This window comes from Canis lupus, chromosome 26 (assembly GCF_011100685.1).
Source record: "Canis lupus familiaris isolate Mischka breed German Shepherd chromosome 26, alternate assembly UU_Cfam_GSD_1.0, whole genome shotgun sequence".
NCBI classification, from domain to species: domain Eukaryota; kingdom Metazoa; phylum Chordata; class Mammalia; order Carnivora; family Canidae; genus Canis; species Canis lupus.
In genome coordinates, this window is record NC_049247.1 from 37191522 (window position 1) to 37207872 (window position 16351).

Here is a 16351-nt window from a genome sequence, read left to right on the forward strand (position 1 = left end):
CATCAGGGAAGCAAAAGGCAAGACTGGCATAGGAGAGTCCCGAGAGGAGGATCGGCCTGAGAAAACCCCAGGCTGGTGAGTGCATCCAAGCGTGGGTGCTGGACACTAGAGCTCGCTGGCCACTTCTCGGAAGGTCAGGTGAGTGCTGGCTCTAGGACTCTTAACACAAATCCTATTCTAATTTAGGACACGTTCATTTCTTTCCATTTGAAAGGACTCGCCGGTTACTGGTTACTATGATGGAACCTGCCCACCTGCCCAATTCCAAGGTGATTAGAGTGTGGAAGCTCACGACCTGGGCTCTAGAAACTCAAGCTTTGGGTTTGGAACTCATCCCTCGCATGTCCTAGCTGTGGGATCTCGAGCAAGTGACTTCCTCGGGACTCAAGAGTCCTCAGATCCGCTCTCTCTACCACCCTTGCTATTGCAAAGCACTGTGTATTTTCTCTATGAAAATATGAACGATGAAGAAGCTGGGCCCAGAATTCAGCCGGTACTTACTCATTTCATTGAAGTCGCTAATATCAAAATTAGGCCAAATCCCTTGATTTAGTATTAAGGTTAAATCAGACCTGAATTGAATTAGAGACACAAGAAGCAATGCGTTTTCTAGGGCATCCATCCCAAAGCCTCCATGTCCCGGTGGAGGGAAGTTCAAGTTCCAAATGATGAATTTACATCACCAAGAAAGAATCAAGGGATTTGTGACAAGAATAGCTCAAACGTCTTTGGGATCTGATCTATTGTTCCTACTACAGATTGATATTGATTCCAGCCTTTGCTTCAGCTACTTCAAAAACAACAACTGTTTGCAGTCCTCTGAGCCAACGGGGCAGCCAAAACAAGGAATTTAGGTGTGTGTGTCTGTGTCTGTGTGTGTGTGTGTGTGTGTGTGTGTGTGTGTGTGTAAGAAAAACTCAGGGGAAGAATTAGGTGGATATTAGGGAATTCTTGGTGTGGAGCATGTACATGCAGGGAATCGAGAGTTCACAGAAAACTATGTGAAATGCTTGAATTTAACTGGCAGGGAGTGATAAATAAATTCAAAATGTCATCATCATCATCCAAAATACCCTACAGTTCTCCAAGAAAATCACTTGATCCCTACTGGGCATCTCCATGGGGTCTGAAAATGAGGACTGCAGTAAGTCGGGCGCTTGCTTTTTGAACACGATCATCACACTGTACACTTGATACTTCTGCTGAGCACTCAGATCTTCCCTTTCCCTAGTATAATTTTCATCTAAGCATTCCTTGGATACTTAGATCATTCTTAATGGAGATTGTGCCTTAGACCCTCCGTGGACACATGGAAGGCTGGCTAATTGGACTGACTTGATTACAACAGTTAGCGAAGTCTCCCGTTTCCTTCCACGGCAATAAATGCTGGAGATATTTTTTGCCACCTATTATGTAAATATTTTAGATTGCCATCATTTTCTAAAACAGAGCTTCGAGGCAAAAGCTCTTTTATCATTCTGCCCACCAGACTCCTGTACTTTCCAAATACGTTTCCCGTTCGTATAAAAACTGCGTGTCCTAGTAAAGTTTGAAATGAACTCACGCGTACCTATCCCTCAAACTCTACAGCAACGGCACACGAGCATTAGCTCTGCAATAAAGCGCTCTTGGGGCGGGCCCAGCGAGCCCATCAGGACGGCACAGTTTCCCAAAACAAGGGGTGCAGGAGGCGATGGAGCAGCTCACCTCCAGACCTGACACACTTTTCTTATGAAGGCCTCTTGTTTGCCGCTAAGTGTTGTATCTGAGAAACACTGTTTTTTTTTTTTCATTAATTTTTTAAAGATTTTATTTATTCATTCATTCATGAGAGACACAGAGGGAGAGGCAGAGACACAGGCAGACGGGGAAGGAGGCTCCATGCAGGGAGGCCTGATACAGGACTGGATCGCAGGACCCCGGGATCAGGGCCTGAGCTGAAGGCAGATGCTCACCACTGAGCCCCCCGGGGTGCCAGATACTTTATTTCTTTATTTCCTTTCTTGACCAGAATGAAGTGTCAGACCAATAATTAAGTTGCTATTGTCTCGCAAAGCCTAGGATGGGCACCTGATTCCAAGGGTCCCTCTCCCCATATATTATACCTGCCAAAATTCTTGAAACTCTCATGAGTCAGCTTGCTGAAAATACACTGCAGGCTCCCATTTGAAAGTGTAAAAAAAAAGACAAAATTCCGAAGTGCTGAGTGGGGGAAAGTTTGCCTGCATCCCCGCGTCAATCAGAGCGCAGAGGAAGCAGGCTGTGGACGCTCTGCCCCCCTCGCCCCCCTGCGCAGGACCAAGGCCTGGGCTTGGGGCTCCCACCCCGACGGGCACCCCAGGGGGGGCGGGGGTGCAAGGCCGCAGGAGCCTGCCCAGGAGCACCGCCGTCCCTCCCCTGCACACAGAACCTCCTCTCATGCCTGCAGCGACGGCTCGTCGAGGAGAATAAAAGCGCCTCTGAGAGCCAGCTCCCGGGTGAGAGCGGCTCCGGGGGGGCTTCCTGGGGGGGTGCGGGCCGAGGGGCCGGCCGGGACGCAGCGGTCTGCAATTCCAAAAATGCGATAAAGCCCCGGCCGGCCCGTCGGCCCTGGAGGCGAGCAGCTGCCGGCGACCGCTGATGAAGTGGCTCCTTAAGGAGGTGGGCAGATGGGTTCCAGCTGCTGAGCCACGGGCAGGGCAGGGCGGCGGCCGCGGAATGCGCACCCGGCGGCGCCCCCCGCCCGCCACAGCCCCGGGGCAGCCCCCCCAGCCCAGGCAGCACCCCCCAGCCCAGCCTGTGCCCCGGGGCAGGCCCCCCCCGCCCAGCCTGTGCCCCCTGGGCATCCCCCCCAGCCCAGCCTGTGCCCCCCAGGTAGCACCCCCCAGCCCAGCCTGTGCCCCCCCGGGGCAGCACCCCCCAGCCCAGCCTGTGCCCCCCGGGCAGCCCCCCCAGCCCAGCCTGTGCCCCCAGGCAGCACCCCCAGCCCAGCCTGTGACCCGGGGCAGCCCCCCCCAGCCCAGCCTGTGTCCCTGGGGCAGCATCCCCCAACCCAGCCTGTGACCCGGGGCAGCCCCCCCAGCCCAGCCTTGCCCCGGGGCAGCACCCCCAAGCCCAGCCTGTGCCCCCCGGGGCATCCCCCCCAGCCCAGCCTGTGCTCCCCGGGCAGCACCCCCCAGCCCAGCCTGTGACCCGGGGCAGCCCCCGCCCCAGCCCAGCCTGTGCCCCCAGGCAGCACCCCCCAGCCCAGCCTGTGCCCCCCGGGGCATCCCCCCCAGCCCAGCCTGTGACCCCCCGGGCATCCCCCCCAGCCCGGCCTGTGCCCCCGGGCAGCCCCCCGGCCCGCGCCCCCTGCAAGAGGCCAGACCCCGCGGGCGGCGGGAGGGCGGGAGGGCGGATGCCTCGTGTCCCACGCGCGGTGTGGCCCCCGAGCCGTGCCCCTGGACGGCGCCTCAGAGCCGCGCAGCGCCCCGGGCCAGTCCCTCCGCGGCCCCCGCCCCGCGCCCGGCCCTCGGCGCGCCGCTCCTCACCCCTGCGCGGCCTCCGGGCCCCCCTCCCCCAGCCGCCCTCGGTGCACCGGGAGCCGCGGGGAGGGCGGGGAGGGCGGGGCCCGGGAGCCCTGGAGGCGGCGGCACACGCCCGGGGCGGGGGGGGGGGGGCTCGCGGGGTCCCCCGAGCGCCCAGCTACTCTCCGGGCGGCGCACGCCGGGGCAGGTCAGGCCGCCTAATGGAACATTCAATATCCCGGAGATGCGCTTCCAGAAACTAAAAGCCCGTAATGGGCCTGGGGCCGGCGCTTCCTCCCCAGCGTCCAGAGGCGCTTGAGTGCAGCCGCGATCGATGGGCGCCTCGGCGGCCGGGCGGGGCGGGGCGAGCTCCGGGGGGGGGGGGGGGGCGCGCCCGCAGCCCCGCCCTCGTCGCCCCAACTTCTGCCGGGGGTTGGGCAGGAGCGCGGCCGGCAGGCAGCGCCGCCCGCCCGGGGCCCCAGCCCGGCCCGCGAGGGCTCCCCGCACCCCGCGCCCGGGGCGCACCCGGGGGGTCACAGCGGGGCTCCTTTGCACTCTCCTGCCGACATCGCCGCGGCCGCCCCCCTGCCCGGGCCCCGCGGGGAGCAGCGGCGCCTGCAAACTGCGGGTGCCCTCCCCGCCCCCGCGACCCGGGGCGCGGCCCCCCGCGGGCCCGCGAGCACGTGACGGCCCCGGGAGCCGGAGCAGCCCCTCCGCGGCGCCCTCCCCGCGCCCTCCCCGCGCCCTCCCCGCGCGCCTACCTCTCGGACTTGGCGAACTTGCGGAACGCCTGTCGGAGGTCGTGGAAGGAGCGGTAGGTCTGCGGCTCGGCCGAGATGCCCTGCGCCCGCGTGGTGCGCGGCCCGATGTGCGGCGAGGGCGCGGGCAGCACCGACTGGCATTTGTGCAGCTTCCGCTTGAGCTCCTGGATCTCCTCCTCCTTCTCCGACAGCCGCCTCTCCAGCTCCTTGATCCTCTCCTCCTTGAGCATGAGGACCTGGGCGAAGTCCTCCTCCAGCTCGCTCATGGTCCTCGCGGGGCCCCTGGGCGCAACTTTGGGCGGACGGCGAGGGGCGCGGAGGGCGCGCGCTGCCCCGGGGCGCGGGGAGCCGGGGCCGGGCCGGGCCGGGGCGCGGGCCCCGCTGCTGAGCGCGCTGCGAGCTCCGAGGGCCGCCCGGACGTCTAAGAGCGGCGGCGAGGCGAGGCGAGGCGAGGCGAGCCGAGGCCGAGCGCTAGTCCCCAGGCGCCCGGGGGAGCGGGTGCTTATCTTTCATTGAGAAACCAATTAGAGCCGCCCGGCCTCCCCGGAGACCCCCTCCCGCGCGCCCTCGGCCGCCCGCTCCCCGAGAGCCCCCCGCGCGCCCGCTCGCAGCTGCAGGCCTGGCCCGGGGCGCCCGCCCTCACCCCATCACACGGGGCGCTCGCTCGTCCACGCTATATGGTACCAAAGGCGAGGGGTGGGGTGGGGGGAGCTTTATGCCACTTGATCCTTGAAATAGCAACAATTACCATGTGATCCTGCAGATGACGCAGCGCTTGTAACTGGAGCCTAAAGACTTGGTGGGGTGTGTGCGCGCGAGGCGCGGGGTGAGCTGTTCCCTGAACGCGAGGCTGCCTGGGGCCGGTGCAACCTGCAGACCTGCAGACCTCGGCCGCTGCTTGCACTTCTGACCTCCCCTCCGCCCTGGATGAGGTAGGGGGGCGGGGGGTCCGCGTTTCTCCTCTCCTGCAGCCCTGTCTGTGCTCCTGACCCCAAGGGACAGGAATGACAGGGCGCTTGCAATTCCAACTTTTTTTCCAGCATGAAATTTTACTGGAGACAGTGAACCGCCGCTGGGAAAGTTGAATGAATATATGAATATGCAGGTGGTGATGAGCCAAAAGTTTTTATTTTTTTTGGGGGGGGGGATTCTGTTGTAAACTTGTCAGAACCCCGATTTCATCTGCTGCGGTTAAAATGTGCATACTGAGCAACCGGATTATCTCACGACCTGGCCTGACCTCAGAGGGCCGGGGCTCGCCCTCCAGGGGGAAACTGCACGGAATCGGTGTCTTCCCCTCACCTGTGCATCTACCCCCTCGTGCTAAAGGGATTGTTCCACTTGTGTGAGCAGGAGGACTGGCGAATGCCTCCGGTTTCTTTTTCTTATCTGTCGTGTGTGCCACAAAGAGCACGTTTCATCACATAAATCATTTATCTGTGACCGTGGGAGGAGCCTGTCTCCAGGTAATGATCAACACGTTAGTAAATCTTTTTTTAAAGGAAAGAAACTAGCCGCAGACAAAGATACCGAAGGACTTTTTCTGAAATAGTGACTTCAGTTAAGAAAGATCACTATATAATCACTGGCTACTTATTAGAAAAAAAAAGAAAGAAAGAAAAAAAAGAAATCATCTTTCTACCTTGTCTGAAACACCTAAGGAAAAGCAGGCGCAGCCTTCAGTTTATGAATAAATCATTAAATATATTTTGTTCTGGAGATTTCTGTCAGGTCCACTCCTCTGATTATTTTAAATTAAAAACATTTCAAGCCACTTCTGAATTTCTTAATCGCAGCCCATGCCCAAAGCTGGCTTTATTTACACGTGTTCGAGAAGGAGTTGTGGGTCTTCCGATAGTTAATGTTACGTCGTCGCTTCTGTCTATGCAGCAATTTAAACTGCTGTGATCCTTTTAGGAATGCTCAAAACAGTTGGCATTTTGAAATAACACGTTAGGAAAAACCTTATCACATTCGAAAATCCAGCAGAGGCTCCACTTAATGGGAGACAGAGAGAAATAGTTTTAAAATGACTCTTGGACAAGTTTCTTTTCGAGTTTTATATTTTGCATGCAGATATTCAAATGTTTGTCCTGCTTATTTTTTTTTAAGGAACATTTAGACCAAGATTTCACACACACACACACTCACACACACACACACCTCAAAACCCTAAATAAATCCTTATCTTCCAAAAGTAATCTTATTTTTAATACATCAGCAGTAACCGAAGTAACGTCGACACCCAGGGACATTCAATCTTGTCCACGGGCTTCACAAATACTTAGAGTACAAGGAACGCTTCACAAAGCCTGGCAGGAAAGTAAACACTGAATTATTAAAAATCCTAGCGTTTCAGAGCTGAAAACGGTGTCAAAGATCATCTAACCAAATCACCTCACGTTATAAAGGGAAAAAAAAAAAAAAAAACAGATCTTAAAAGGTAAAGTCCAAGGTCACCTAAGTTAATAAGTGTGAGTCCAGAATTCCCAGTGCCCCACACGGAGTGCTTTCCCTAACATGCTGCTCCTAGCCTGACACCGAAGAATCTAGAAATTCTGGGATCCTGACAGCCTTTAGTACTCAGAGACGCGGCTTTACCCCGGGTTGTTTGCTTTTAAATCTGTAGCAGTGAGTTTCAACTATCAAAGCAAAAGTTTTAATGAAACCTTAGTTTTATTTTGTTCTCTGTCCTTTTTTTTTTTCTTAAAGGAGAATGTCGCCATCTAGTGCCCTTGGAGAAGTTTGCTAAATAAAAATCGTAACTCCTATGAAGTGAGGTTATGTCCAGAAATACCCACACCAGGATTTCCATGTTCCCCGTGGGAGAGAAATAAAGGAAATCTGCTGAATTTTGTATCAGAGTAAAACACCTCTAAGAATTAAAAATTCACAGTCTTTTGGCCACTGGAACAAAAGTGATGATGAGCGTGTATTGAGTGTTTACTCTGTGGCAGCACAGGGCCAGGTCCTTTATGCAAATGGTTTTAATGCCTATAATGACTCTATAAAGGAGGTAGTATTATTCATTCCCATTTTATAGATGGAGAAACTGATGCGCAGCCAGGTCAGGGATTATGCCCCTGGCCACAATGTCCAGGCCTGACCGAGGCTGTCTTAATCCCTACACGGCCTGCTTCAACCTGAACTGTAGTAAAATGTCCACTTCTCCTTGAGCCCAGTGACCAGCAAAACTAAGAGTTCTTTGCTAATGGGAACCTACTAAATTTAAAACCCCATATGAACCCAGATAAAGCTGTAAGACTCTGGCTTCTCAGCAGTCTTTTTGCCAAAATTGCTTTCCTTGTGATACTTGGGGATCTACTCTATGTTTCATACACGATTTCAAGTTTTTAATTTTTTTTTATTTTCTTAAAGAATGCATTTGTTAGAGAGAGAGCACGAGCATCGGGGTAGAGGGAGAAGCAGATCCCCCCCCCATGAACCGGAAGCCCAATGTGGGGCTTGATCTCCCCTCCAGGTCATAACCTGAGCCAAAAGGAGGTGTTGACCCAACTGAGCCACCCACACACCCCTCAATTAAAAAAAAAAAAGTACATTTTCTTTCAAAATGTTACGATGGTGCATTGCCTGTCTACACCCCCACCAAAAGGAAACACTTTATAAAGGACCTGGAGCCTTATAGATGTGAATAGCTCCTGGGGGATTCCTGTCTTTTAATCCAGGTCGGTGTCCTAGGAGGCAATGGGAGGACAGTGTCTATGGAAAAAAAAAATTAAAAACTAAAAGTCAGTTTGCTTTTTGTTATCCCTGTGCACCACACGTACTCAACGACGTCAGTGATAAAATGCTCCTCCTCCCAAAAAGATGTCATTGGTGTAATTTCAAGCAGTTACTCACTGCTGAGCAGATGGAGCACTGCCATAGCGCCCACCCCCACCCCGTGGAACCACTGACTTTACTACCCGTTCCCAGGATCCAGAGCAAAGAGAACAGTCATGGGCTGGTGGTTTGAGTGAGGTCCCACGGATGGCAGCAGAGGACAGACTGGGGAAAATGAAAACAGGGATAGAGGTCGGAGCTTCTGGAGTGGTTGCCATGGGTGGGAAGGGAGGCGGGGATTGAAACCACCTCTCCAGTTCCACTACTTTATGTCTAAACACTTCTCTTGGTTACGAAATGACAGTATTTGCAGAAAATTGCTGGCGATGCAATCCATCAGGGGATGCAAGTAATGAATGGAGTGTTGGACTTGGAACCTAAACATCTATGCTTAGGTCTCAGTTCTATCACTTCCCAGGCTGTGTGCTCTTGGGCAAGTCCCTAAACCTCCTAGAGACCCGCTTCCCACACTCATAAGATGAGCAGTGGAAGCTACCTTGGGCCCATACACCTTTCTACCTTGGAGAATTCTATAGAATTCCACTTTCCCTGTGATCCACATGTTAAAACTACCAGCCTGTTGTTTGGAGCAACATCCATCCCTGAACTTCAGTTGAGTTTAAAATTTTGACAAGAAAGAGTTAAAATGGGGGGCACCCGGGTGGCTCAGTGGTTGAGCATCTACCTTTAGCTCAGGACGTGACCCCGGGGTCCTGGGATCAAGTTCTGCTTCCGGCTCCCCACAGGGAGTCTGCTTCTCCCTCTGCCTGTGTCTCTGCCTCTCTCTGTGTGTGTCTCATGAATAAATAAAAATATCTTTAAAAAAAAAAAGGAAAATTAAAATGGAGTCCGATGGTCCTATAAAGATGGCCACATACTTGGTGATTAACAGAAGCTTAGAGCATTTTCAGTTAATCCTACATCAGACTGGTTGCAGCTTCCACATTATCTTCTGAAGCACGTTCTTGGGCCCATGAGTGTGGTCACACTTCAGGCAAGATAAAAGCTCCAAGTCCTGAAACATCCACATCTGCATTAGTCATACAGAACATGCAAACAGCAAACGGAATGTGACCTCAGTTAAACTTCATAATTAGCTTCTGTTGATTGCATTTACCTAATAAATCATAGGCTATGTTTCTTGGGAAAAAAAAAATACATTCCTACAGAAATGCTTTTTCCCATAGGAGAAATGTGAGGCTTGCTCTCAGGCCCTGTTGCTGTGCATGGAGCTCTTTCTCGTGCTGCATAAAACTGGAAGAGCACTGCCGTTTATGATATTCTTTGCTATCTCGTGTACAGGTTTGAAAAGAAAATGTTTCCTAGAAATTCTGAAAAATAAAAGTAAGAACTAAGAGATGATGCTCCTGAAGTAGTATAGTAATCAAAGTCTGCCGTTTGTTAAGGACCTTGAATTATGGCATATTCCTTCTGGAATATAGAGATGGGCAAGGCTATGTGACCTCACACAGGTAATCCCATCTCCCTGAGCCTCTTTGCCCAACTACGTATGGATACTAAATTCTCTTGCACCTGATCTTTTAAGGTTCAAATGAAGCAAGATGAAAGCAAGAAGCTATCACTTAAATATGAGCCTGTGTAAATAAATATATGTAAAGTGATAATACTCCCCCTGCTTTGAGTCTTGAAAATCGCCCAGCAGGGGGCCGAGTGGAGCAGCTCTGAGGGGGTGGTGGTGGTGGTGGTACTTAAACTACATTCACCAAGCTCATCAGATACTGCGGGCACAACTCAAAGATAGCCCCAAGATTCCCACCCTGCGTGTATCTGTACCCTTGCCCACTTCTTCAAACACTAAAATCAAAGCACTCCTCTGAAATGATTTTGCATATGTGATTAAGGTCCTGAGTCTGTTGATTTTAAGAGAAGACCATCTGGTGATGATAAGATAAAATCAATCAGGTGAGCCTTTACAAGGGATTGGGCTCTTTCTTCCTGGGGTTGGGGTTTCTGAGCATGAGAAGGTTCTGATTCAAGAGAGATTCTCCACTGCTGCCTTGGAAGACGGAAGGGCTGTCACATGACAAGGAACACAAGTGGAATTGAGGTGCAGAGAGTGACCACTGACCCACAACCAGCAAGAACATAGGGGCCTCAGTCTAGGAACTGAGTCCTGTGAGCCACAAGAGCTTGGAAGAGAACCCCGAGCTCCAGAGGAGAACACAGCAGAGCCGACAGGTAGATCTCGGCCTTGCGAGTCCTTGAACAGGGACTCCAGCCATGCTACCCCCAGACTTCTCACCTCCAGAGCTATGGGAGAAGAATGCAGTGTTGCTCTCAGTCTCTAAGATTGTGGTACTTTGTGAGACAACAAGATAAAACTCATGAAGTCAACTGTCATTAAAAAATATCCATGAAAGGGGCGCCTGGGGGGCTCAGTCGGTGAAGCGTCTGCCTTCGGCTCAGGTCATGATCTGGGGGTCCTGGAATTGAGTCCTGCATCGGGTCCCTGCTTAGCGGGGAATCTGCTCCTCCTTCTGTCTCTCACGGCTCATGCTCTCTCTCAAATAAATAAATCTTAAAAAAAAAAAAAAATCCGTTAAAAACACCAGAACTGTTTTACCACTCTTAAAAGCCCGACTTTACAAAAGCCATATTTAGTGAAACTACTTTAGTACATTGCAGATACCTGGGGACATAAAAAGTTGCTATAACTGATAGACGGCTCTCATGAAGCTCATGACAGTATGCATAACCTTCTGAGTATGACAAACTCTCTTCCGAAAAAGGATGTGTTTAAATGTTTAAAAGTCGTATCTTATTATGACTAAAACCTAAATTGTCCCAACTGTAGGTTTTACAAAGCATTGGGACCATTGCCTAGTTTAAATCGCTCCAGGGCAGACATGTTACTGCAGTTGACCTTGTGTCGCGAACTAGCTCTGTGACCTTGGGCAAACTACTTCACCTGCCGATCCTTAGTTGTCCCATCTGTGACATAGTAATAACTAGTTGACAGGATTTCTTGGATTTGATCATTTGTTTGGCTCTGGGAATACATTTTCATAATCTTGAATCTTTATTAATTAATTGGATATTTCTGTCGCCATCCACGGAAATTAAGTGCCCCTACATCATATTACCTTCCAGGGTTAGGTACGAGTCAAATATTTGAGAAGAAGGGAGGGGAAAGAGTGCAAATCCTTTGTGTTTAGCTTTTTATTTGCTTTAGCTTATTTGGGTTTTTTTTTTTTTTTTAAGTGACAGAAACTACTCATCTAACTTGGGACCTTTTTTTTTTTTTTAAAGATTTTATTTATTTATTCACGAGAGACACAGAGAGAGAGAGACAGAGACACAGGCAGAGGGAGAAGCAGGCTCCATGCAGGGAGCCCGACGTGGGACTGGATCCCCAGTCTCCAGGATCACACCCTGGGCTGGAGGCCGCGCTAAACCGCTGAGCCACCCGAGCTGACCTTTTTTTAAAATAAATTGTTATGAAATTAAGAAAATAGATATGCGTGATATAGAATTCAAACAGCACAAAAGAAAGAAAAAAAAAAAACAGCACAAAAGGATGTTTGGGTGCCCCAGCTAGCCAGGCCGGCCTTATAGAGGCAGCCATTCGCTGTCCCCTTTCCTTGTGTTTTCCTCATAACTGTCATACTCATATGTAAGCAGAGTTGTCCGTTAATACCTATTTTCACACACATTTGACACAGAAGGTTTAATACCCAGTTTGTAAGCCTAACCTAGTGCTGTAATCCCTGACTTTCAGAACCATCCATCTAATGCCTACATGACACAACTGTCCCATCGTGTGATAAAATGCTCAAAACACAAGGCAGAAGGACCGCGTCCTTGAGATTGTGTCCTTCCTTCACACTCATTATCAATACTTCTCCTTTACCTTAAAAGCCTTTGACCTCTGTTGCTTTATTAAATATCTTTAATAAAAACTTCACAGGGGTCTGATGCTTTACGAGGACAAGCCAAACATTATGACATATGTACGTTTTTAAAGGATGTGGGGCAGCCTGGGTGGCTCAGCGGTTTAGCACCACTTTTGTCCCAGGGTGTGATCCTGGAGACCCAGGATCGAGTCCCATGTCCGGCTCCCTGCCTGGAGCCTGCTTCTCCCTCTGCCTGTGTCTCTGCCTCTCTCTCTCTCTCTCTGTCTCTCATGAATAAATAAATAAAATCCTAAAAAATAAATTTAAAGAAAATAAAGGATGTGATAAATTTACCGTGGGTCTCAATCCTCACCACCTGCCTCTGTTGATGGAGACATTAGGGTGTGCTTCTATCATGCTGTTTGAAATGAATGAGCCCCATGTAAAAACAAAACAAAACAAAACAAAAAAAAACCGTCACTAGGGATAAAGAGCACAAGAGCACTATATTTTGACAGTCTCTCGAGCCTTTATAAATAACACTTTTTTTCCCCTGGTGTCCAACCAAAACTGCAGTGTAAGCCGAAGAGTTCACATACTATTTCTGGTTCAGTGAGGACACATTTACTTGGAAATTCTTTTTTTCTCAGCATATCTGGTCATTTATTACAAAAATAAATTACAATTTGTTTTTATGTCAGTGAAAAAAAAAAAAAGTTCCACGGAACCTACAGTAATTCCAGGACATTAAAACCCCCAGGTTCACAGCTGACGTGCCCGAGTGCCGTCTTTATTTTATCTTCCCCACTTGTGCTCTATGGGGCTGCGTTTTCGAAGCCGTAATAAGAATGGGCAAGGGGAAGGAACCCTCAAAGTTCTTTCGTATTAATGGGAAATCATTGCTTTAGTCACACTGAAAAGGCTTTCTCTGCCTCGAAAAATTCTGTGGCTGAGCCGACCTCTTCCTTACACAGCATCCTTTTGGGCACCCACCGTCTGCAGGGAGCAGAGCGGGGGGTGGGGGGTGAGAGACAGGATATTGAACCAGGAAGACGCAATGCCACACCGCCCTTCATTCGGGACTTCATCTAATAAAGGGAGATCGCTTTGCAACGGGCAGGCCTGCAGACATCGCTCACACTGGCTAAAATTATCAGCAAGAAAGTCTGCCGGGAGCACCTTAGGGTGACACGAGGTAGTGCTGGAGCACGTGCGTGGTGGTCACTGTACATTTCTTCCAAATAATTTTCTCTACGTCAGTGTGTCAGTAACAACAAGCTCATCCTTTAAAAATGTCCCCCCACCCCCCGCTCAGAACATTCGGCTGTTTCCATGTGAGGAGCAGACACGGAGTGACCCTGAGAATGGCTGGGGAACGCCGCAGGCCATGGGGGCGCAGGGCCCAGTGCACTGTCATCAATCAGGAGTGACGGCTCCCTCCCCGCCCCAGCCGGGCCACCTGATTTAACCTTGTGCACAGATGTCAGGTTAGCATTCTAGGAAAGCTGCGGGACGAGGGCCGTGGGTGTCGGGAATCGTTTTATTAAGAAAGAAACCACGAATCTGGCATTCTTCCTCTGAAGGGGAAGCAGAAAGCAATGCCTGCATCACCTGGGCAGATGCACTTGGCTTCATTTGCCCCTCAAGTACTTTTTTAAAAAGGATTTTATTTATCGGGGCGCCTGGGGGGCTCAGGCAGTGAGGCCTCGGCCTTAAGGTCAGATCATGATCCCGGGGTCCTGGGATCGAGTCCAGCGTCGGGCTCTCCACCCAGCATGGAGCCCGCTTCTCCCCTGCCTCTGCCTGCCCGAGCCGAGGGAGCAGCAGAGGGAGACAGAGGGAGAAGCCAGCTCCCCAGTGAGCAGGTGATGCTGGACTCAATCCCGGGACTCCGGGATCAGGACCTGAGCCGAAGGCCGATGCCTCACCGACTGAGGCCCCCAGGCGCCCCCCACAAGTCCTCTTTGCTCGCTTTTCTGCAGATGCTAGGCACGCTGCTGGACCCTGAGGACACACAGAGACAAATCAGACACACTATCCGCCCTCCAGAAGCTCAGCAGAGGGCAGGAGGAGCAGCAAAGACCTGGACACAGATCCCTAAATGACTGATGTCAAGGCCATGGTGAAGAATGGGCTTATCAGAGAGCAAAACGGGGACAATACCCGAAACTGTGAGTGTGGGTGCATGACCGTGAGTTGGACAGGCAGACATGTAGTGGCCCATATACAGAAAGCATAAATCACCAAAAAACCAACTAATGTGCCCACTTTGTTGAAACCAAAGGATTGATTTGGTAAACAAATCCATGAATGAGTGGACTGTCTGGTGTGGGAGACGGAAGGTCTCCAGGTCTTCCAGAAGGCCCCTCTAAGGACTGAATTTTATCCTTGGAGGCACTGAGGAGTTAATAAAATGCCATAACCAGGGACGTTTTACAGTCATTGACACATGGAAAGTTCCAAAGTGATATTTGAAAACAAACAAATGTACCTGCGGCGCCAATCAAGTGATGCTGGAGTCTCCTCGCAGGGTTTTATGTTCGTTTAGAATTAGCCTCTTTTCTTGCTTCTGTGAAGACTGCTTTTTTCCTTGTGAGGATGAAAATCTGTACACCAGGCAAATTGGGTTAAAATAATTAGATTGCGTCAAGAAATACAGTTTCCCGACTGAACTACCCTTGAAAATCCAAACACGTGTATTTGTTTAATAGAGACACCATACGTTGAAGTTACCATTGTATTTGATGGAGAACCAAAAATCCATTTATTCTATATAAAAATTAAATCATCTTCTCAATAAAGACCAAATTAATAAATAGCTAGTTGACAGGATAGTAGGGAATACTTATTAGCTTGTAACACACGAGAGGGCAGTTTTTCGATTGCTGCTACTGAGGAGGCACCGGATATAGGAAATTGTAGAAAAATTGGGGAAGGATTTTAAGCATAGCATTTGCAAAACATTTGGTTAGTAAGAATAATTTATAATAGTAAAAATGGATTGTACTCTGCCCAGAAAACTAAGAGAAGTGTGATTGACCAAAATTCCCCGGATGCTAGGATACATGTCGCCAGATAGACTTACCTGTAAATTAATGGCAATTTCAACAATAATTTTCAAGAGAGAAGCTGATGAACTGATTTTAAAATTCACACGACACAAATATTTCGAGGTCAAAAATATTCAAAAAACAGCAAAAACTATGGTTTTGGGCTGTCAACCGCCACGTATACTCAAAAGCTATAATAATTAAACCAATGTGACAATTTTTTAAATGGGCCGACGAAAACACATGGTTTAGAAACAGGCCCTTATCTATATGGAAATATAGTTTATTATAAAAGTAACAAGCACTCTCTCCCTCTCTCCAAAGTAAATAAAACTTTTTTTAAAAGGTTTTTTTTTCGCTGTTTGTGAAAGAGAAAAAATTTAGCCTAAATAAACAATTGATGAAACAGTCACATTATGAAATGCTCGGTAGCTATCAAAAAAGAATGAGGTCGACCTGCAGGGAGATCTTCAAGACATGATGAAAAGAGAAAAAAAGCAAGCAAAAAGTTTCAGGATTTTATTCATGTGGCCATTTTTACAAGTTATATTAAAACACATGTATTTGCATTTAAACCTAGACCAAATTGTTGACAGTTGTGACCTTGGGGAAGGGCGCGGGAGTGAAGAGCGAGGGAGAGCTGCCTTGTCAGGTGTACGTCGTTTGAACACTTTACAATGAGTGTGTTAATGTGTTTTCATGTGGTTAAGGACTACTTCGGACACAACGAGCTGCGCACACTTGAACCATCTGAGGAATTTGGACAGGTGTGTGCGGCCCAAAAAACTATTGCCTTGGGATAACAGGTCATCACTAATCGTTCAAACAGTCATTGAACTTCGGGTTTTAAACCTGAATTCAATGACTCCGCTTCACTACTAGACACTATCCGGGGAGAGCTGGGCCTCCTTCCCTTTGGGGTCCCCTCACCTCAAGTCTGCTAGGCGTGCCTGGGGATGGGCGCCCTCGCACTCTGCAGTGTGCCACCCTACCACTGCTCTTCGAGTGTTAGCTTCGCATCTGCTGCTTTCACCGATTCCCTGGGCAGCTCATGTGTGGCAGCCCCACGAGAGTAACATAAATGGGAAGCATAGTATCTTACAGTTTAATGGAGTTCAGAAACAACCTAATTTGATCGTGTTCATGTGCGTGCACACACACACACACACACACACACACACACACAAATCCCTCCTAAAATATCCTTGAGAGAGAGCCATCTACACCAGTGACTCCACATGGAGGTTAAGAAATCAGAACCCGAGCGGCGTTCGTATTATATAAATCAGCACTTTCGACCTCAGCACCATTGACATTTGGGGCTAGATAATGTGTCGTTTGGGGGGCACTGTGCTGTG

At 50.0% G+C, this 16351-nt stretch overlaps 1 protein-coding gene and 1 long non-coding RNA gene across 2 annotated transcripts in view; one reads left to right on the forward strand and one right to left on the reverse strand.

Moving 5' to 3' along the window:
- Positions 1-4551, reverse strand: part of PRKG1 (protein kinase cGMP-dependent 1) — a 1199428-nt gene extending 1194877 nt beyond the window's left edge. Inside the window, exon 1 of the mRNA XM_038576027.1 lies at positions 4247-4551. Coding sequence (XP_038431955.1) covers positions 4247-4512 — 266 coding nt within the window. The 5' untranslated portion in view covers positions 4513-4551. The remainder of the gene's footprint in view (positions 1-4246) is intronic.
- LOC102154871 lies at positions 4174-5965 on the forward strand. Its single transcript, XR_005379539.1, has 3 exons — positions 4174-4299; positions 5010-5178; positions 5287-5965. It is a non-coding gene; the product is annotated as an uncharacterized LOC102154871 (long non-coding RNA).
- Positions 5966-16351: the final 10386 nt, after the last annotated feature.